Source organism: Mus caroli, chromosome 6, assembly GCF_900094665.2.
Source record: "Mus caroli chromosome 6, CAROLI_EIJ_v1.1, whole genome shotgun sequence".
Classification (NCBI taxonomy): Eukaryota; Metazoa; Chordata; class Mammalia; order Rodentia; family Muridae; genus Mus; species Mus caroli.
Genome location: NC_034575.1, coordinates 88254714 through 88259996, shown reverse-complemented (window position 1 = coordinate 88259996; position 5283 = coordinate 88254714). Strand labels below are relative to the sequence as shown.

Genomic DNA, 5283 nt, shown 5'->3' with positions numbered 1-5283 from the left:
GCTAGATCCTTGGACTTCCATTCACAGCTGCTGCTGACCATTGTTGGGAGTTGGACTACAGACTGTAAGTCATCCACCAATTCCCTTACTATATAGACTATAGAGTTCTGTGATTCTAGAGAACCCTGACTCATACATATATGCCACTTATTTTGCAGAGATCTAGCTACCCCCATACTTTTTTATGCATTTTTGAGATGGAGTCTATGTATCCCACTATGGCCTTGAACTTGCTATGTAATTGAAAATTACCTTAAACTTCTGGTCCTCCTGCCTCCATCCTTAATTGGNGTTACAGGCATGGGCGTGTGGTGGAAATTGAGTCCCAACCAGGATCAATTGAGCCAACTTCCAATCCCTGACACGACTTCTCAACGTCTCTACTTTCCTTGGCTCAATTTCCACGTCTTTCTGTCTCCTCAATGTGCTGACCATAACTTAGTCTCTCACACTCAGAAACTTTTTTTTTAACAAACAAACAAACAAAAAAAAAAGGAAAAAAAAACAAAATTTTGTATGTGTGTTTTGCCTGCATGTCTGTGCACCACATGTGCAGAGCCCATGGACGCCAGAAGAGAGCATATAGGTAGCAGCAGACAGTTTTTCAAACCTTCTTTGGAAGAACAACCGCTGTATTAAGGCATTTCTCCAAAAATCTCAGAAACTTTTTAACGGTCTCTGAATAATGTTAGCGCTGCAGGCACATTAAGAGCCAAAGTCTCAGTTTCCCCACATATAGGGTAAGTGAAGGGCAAGTGATGGGCTTCACAAAGCCTGCGGTGTGTTGCTAGGACCTGAGAGAACTTCGCAGTTACCTCCTCCTACTGGGCCCGCCCCGTTGCGGCAGCGCGTGCGCAGCATCCTCTTCCAGGTTCAGTGCGCTCGAGGACTCGGCGCTCGACCGCCGCGTGTCAGTCTGTCTTCCGGTTTCTGCCTGGCGCGCCTGTCGAGCGCCGAGCCACTGATGGCGATGGCTGCCTCTGGTCTCTGAGGAACCTCGTAGGCCAGCAGTCAGAACCCGAGGTGGAGAGGCAGGCTGCCGACTGCCTGTCGGAAGCCGCAGGGAGTGAGAAAGGGTGTCGCCCTATTCCGAGTCGCCGCAAAGAGCGCGGCGGTGCCTGAGGTGGGTGTGACGTGTGGTTTGAGATGACGATGCGGTCGGGAGATGAGGCTTTGCGGGCCTCGGCGCCGCGCGGGTCTCTGCCCGCGCCGTGACATGTTGCGTGGTGTCCCGCAGAGTCGCGTCCCGCGGGTGCGCGTGGCCGTGCAGATCTCTACAGAGCCCCCCGGCTGGGTTTTTCAATCCAGTCTGGAGGCGAGAGTTTGCACAACTGGGCTTCTGGTTGCGGCATCGATTGCGGTGGTTTGTGGTGGCACCTAATTAAGTGACTTTATGTTAAGGTCCCCCACTTCATTCACGGAACCCTATTATCCCGCTCTCCGAGTTCTCGTGGTGATGGCGAAAATCCCAGGCTCTCCTCCCCGGCTGCGGTCTTGTATTATTTAGTCACTTCACTTGTGTATGGGCTATGGCACCCCAGGCAGCTGCTGTAAAGGCATCCTGGCGCGAGCCTGCCTTGAGTAAGGGGCGTTTCTCCAGAGTGAGAACTGAGCTGAGATGTGTGGCCAGGGTGCACGGGGACGACTTCTGTTTGACTTTTTCTTCAGGATGAATTGCAGGCGGGGAGGAGGCAGCAATCACACCCAGAGGATCCTNTCAGCCACTGGCTGGGGAGAGAACCGGTCGGACCTGAGGCTGGCTGTTTAAGTGATGTCTCAGATGCTTTCCTGGATGGGTCTGCATGTGTGTAGTCTCTCGATTTATTTAGTCTCAAGACAAGGGTCTCACTATGTATCTATGTCTGACCTGGAACTTGACATGTAAACCAGGCTGGCCTCAAACTCACAGGTATCTGTCTGCCTCTGCCTCCCATGCCTGTCAGATTTCTTAATTAAAAGAAATAACAGACACCTAGTGTCCTGTTTACTTATTTTCTGAGTTGCAGTCACCCTTCACCTTTGAGGACCAGATGGTACCCTCCTCTGTGCCCTCTGCAGCACACAATTCTAGCTACACAAACTCTCCCACTCTGTGCTGTGATATGTGGCCTCTAAGGTCTTGGAAACAGATTTCTTTGCTTCTGTGAAATGATTTTATCTTCGTTCTCAATGGTTAGGAGTCTTTCAGGGTCACATCAACAGTGACTTTGCTGTAGTCCAATAAGACAGAAAATGTAAGTTATTAAGTCCTGAAATGTTTAAGTATCAGATTTTTCTGTTGAAGCGCAGAGAACATCAGACATGCTGCCCCACTGTTCTAATTTATAAAATCTAGTAAACACATCAACTCACTGTAAATGCAAAATATAATTTTCACTAATTTTATCCATCCATTCATCTAAACTAAGCAACAGTTTGCTATGTTGGCCAAACTGGTTTTGAAATCATAGATTCAAGTGAGGATCCTTCTGCCTCAGACTTTTCAAAGTGCTGGAACATATTATCAAACTGCACTGATAAGTTTCTTCTTTTTTAAAATCTTAATTTAAAGATAACATTTATTTTGTGTGAAGGGGCTAGAGGACAGGTGTGTGTGGAAGCCAGAGGACAACTTTCAGAAGTGTATTCTCTCCTTCCACTTTTATTTAGTTCTGGTGATCAAACTCAGAATAGGTGGCAAGTGCCTTTACACTGAGCCATCTCTCTGGCTCTTGATTTTTTTTTTTTTTTAAATATTCCTCTTTAAGGAAAAGTTGAAAGGCTTATTGTTTGTATTTGTTATTTTTCTTTTTGGTGTTTAAAAAAATAACAACTTTTTCTTGTTAAAATATTTTTTGTGTGTGTATGATGTGTGCACACTTAGGTGTGGTATATATATGAAGATCAGAGGACAACCTTTGGGAGTTGATTTTCTATTTCTACCTTTAGGATGGTCCTAGCAATCAGACTTAGAAGGATATACTTTACCTACTGAATGGCATACACTTTACCCATCTTGTCAGATCTTGTTTTGGTTTCTTGAAACGGAATATCACTGTGAAGCCCAGGCTGGCCTCCAAGTCAGGTTTCTCCTGTCTGCCTACACATCCAGAGTGCTGGCATTATAGTCATGAGCCACTACACTTAGCTTCTGGCCTTTGTATTTCTAGCACATGTGCCTAACAACTACCAAGAGCTCAGTGTATGTGGCAGACTAAAAGTAGTGCTCATTGATAAGTATGCTACATATTTTTCCTCAGTGACTAAAATGACATGGAAATCATGGTGTTGGCTATGCTGGTGACTTAAGCCTGTAATTCCACAAGTCTAAAGCAAGAGGGTAGCAAGTTCAGAGCCTACCTAGGCTACAAAGTGAGCCCAAACCAGTCCAGGCAACTTAGCAAGACCCTGTCTTACAACAACAAAAGGGACCAGGTGTAATTAGTGGTAGGGGACTTGCCTACTGTGTNTTAGTTCTATGTCATATNCTTAGTACTAAGGAAAAAAAACCCTCTCAAATAATAAGGTTGGACCACTTAAAATGACCTTTTAAAGGAAGTGCCCTGGGATCCTGTTTGCTTCTCTGTACAACTCTGCTTCCCGCTTCATTGACTTACCAGTGTGTTGTGTGCTGTTCTCATGTCTTGGTCTAAGGATTTGAGAAACAGTTTGTTTTCATGAACTTGTACCAAACATTAACCTTGTTACAAATTGTGCCTTTGTTGAACTGTAGAAAAAACAGAAACCTTTTGTTGGCTGCTTATTTGCTTCAATTGACATTTGTTTTTCTTAGATTCCTTCTGCTGAAGAGAGGAAATCTCATCCAAGGCCACAATGTCACTTCCCAATTATCTGAGTGCTGCCTGCTCAAGCTAACACTGCCAGAATCCTGCTCCCTCGGGAGGAATCAAGCTTACTTGGCATGAGGTTCCTGCTTTCCTGGGGTTGAGAGAAGCACAACTATGGCGTCTCTTGATGACCCAGGGGAGGTGAGGGAAGGCTTCCTGTGCCCTTTGTGCCTGAAGGACCTTCAGTCTTTCTATCAACTTCAGTCACATTATGAGGAAGAACACTTGGAAGATCGTGATGTCAAAGGGCAAATTAAAAGTAAGAAGCGAGGGTCTTTCTCATTTCATTCTATTAAAATTCTATTAAATTTCCTTAGTTAATGGAATAGATTTACAGGCTTTCATATTTCTACTTGGTTATGATCTAATAATAATAGTAGCAAGCAGATATCTAATGCTTGTGTTCTGCCTTGTTGATTCTCTGTGTATTTATTTACTTGTTTTGTTGTGTTGTTGTTGTTGTTGTTGTTGTTGTTGTTGTGAGACTAAGTCTCTATGTAGTCCAGGCTGTCATAGAACTTGCTATGAACACCAGGCTGGTCTCACAGAGATCTGCTCACTCTGCCTCCTGAGTGCTGAAAGCTAAAGGCGTGCACCACCAGGCCTGGTCCTCAGTTATCTTATTCTACAAGACAGCTATACTACTACTGTGAGTTTTTTTTTTTTGCTAGCTAGGATACTAGACTCAGAGACATTAGATAGCCTACCAGAGAGATTAGATAGTTACTCAAATGGAGTAAGCCTAGCTTTACGCTAACAAATTTACCACTGTGATCTGCTGTCTCTAACTAGATTACTCAGATTCTCTCGCCTTCACCTGGGATGGTTTGGGCAAGAATGCTTGTCCTTCACCAAAAAAATGGAGGCCTAGTACACACCGTTTGCCTGTCACTAATTTATTTAAACCTTCCTACCATCATTCCTGTGCCAGCTCCACCCTGCTGACTACAGCCCCCAAAAGGAATGTAACAGTTGAAGGCAGAAAAGCAACCCCCAAAGTTAATATTTCTTTTGTTTGGTTGGTTGTTTTTTTGGTTTTTTGAGACAGGGTTTCTCTGTGTAGCTCTGGCTGTCCTGGAACTCACTCTGTAGATCAGGCTCGAACTCAGAAATCCACCTGCCTCTGCCTCCCAAGTGCTGGGATTAAAGGCATGTGCCACCACGCCCGGCTCAAAGTTAATATTTTTTAAAAAGCTTCCAATATTTCCAATACTATAGAGGGAAATCTTCAAAGGTAATGTTGACTATGCCTAATGTTCTAACCTCCAAATAAGTCCTGCTCCTCTGGAGCTCACTTCCCGAGTGAGCTAAGTCACACCTCTCACCTCATGAGCGAGCTAGCATTTCTGGAGGCCACAAGTGTGGACGCTGGATTTATAATCTGTACTGGGTGGAGAGAAAGGCTGATGGCACTAGATGGCATTTCTAGAGTTCTGTCCAAATTTTTTTTTTTTTT

At 44.6% G+C, this 5283-nt stretch overlaps 1 protein-coding gene across 1 annotated transcript in view; it reads left to right on the top strand.

The window, feature by feature from the left end:
• The first annotated feature begins 945 nt into the window (after nt 1-945).
• The window catches only part of Rbsn (rabenosyn, RAB effector), a 29639-nt gene continuing 25301 nt past the window's right edge, over nt 946-5283 (top strand). The window contains exons 1-2 of the mRNA XM_021165605.2: nt 946-1123; nt 3773-4086. Of these exons, the coding sequence (XP_021021264.1) occupies nt 3942-4086 (145 nt within the window). The 5' untranslated portion in view covers nt 946-1123; nt 3773-3941. The remainder of the gene's footprint in view (nt 1124-3772; nt 4087-5283) is intronic.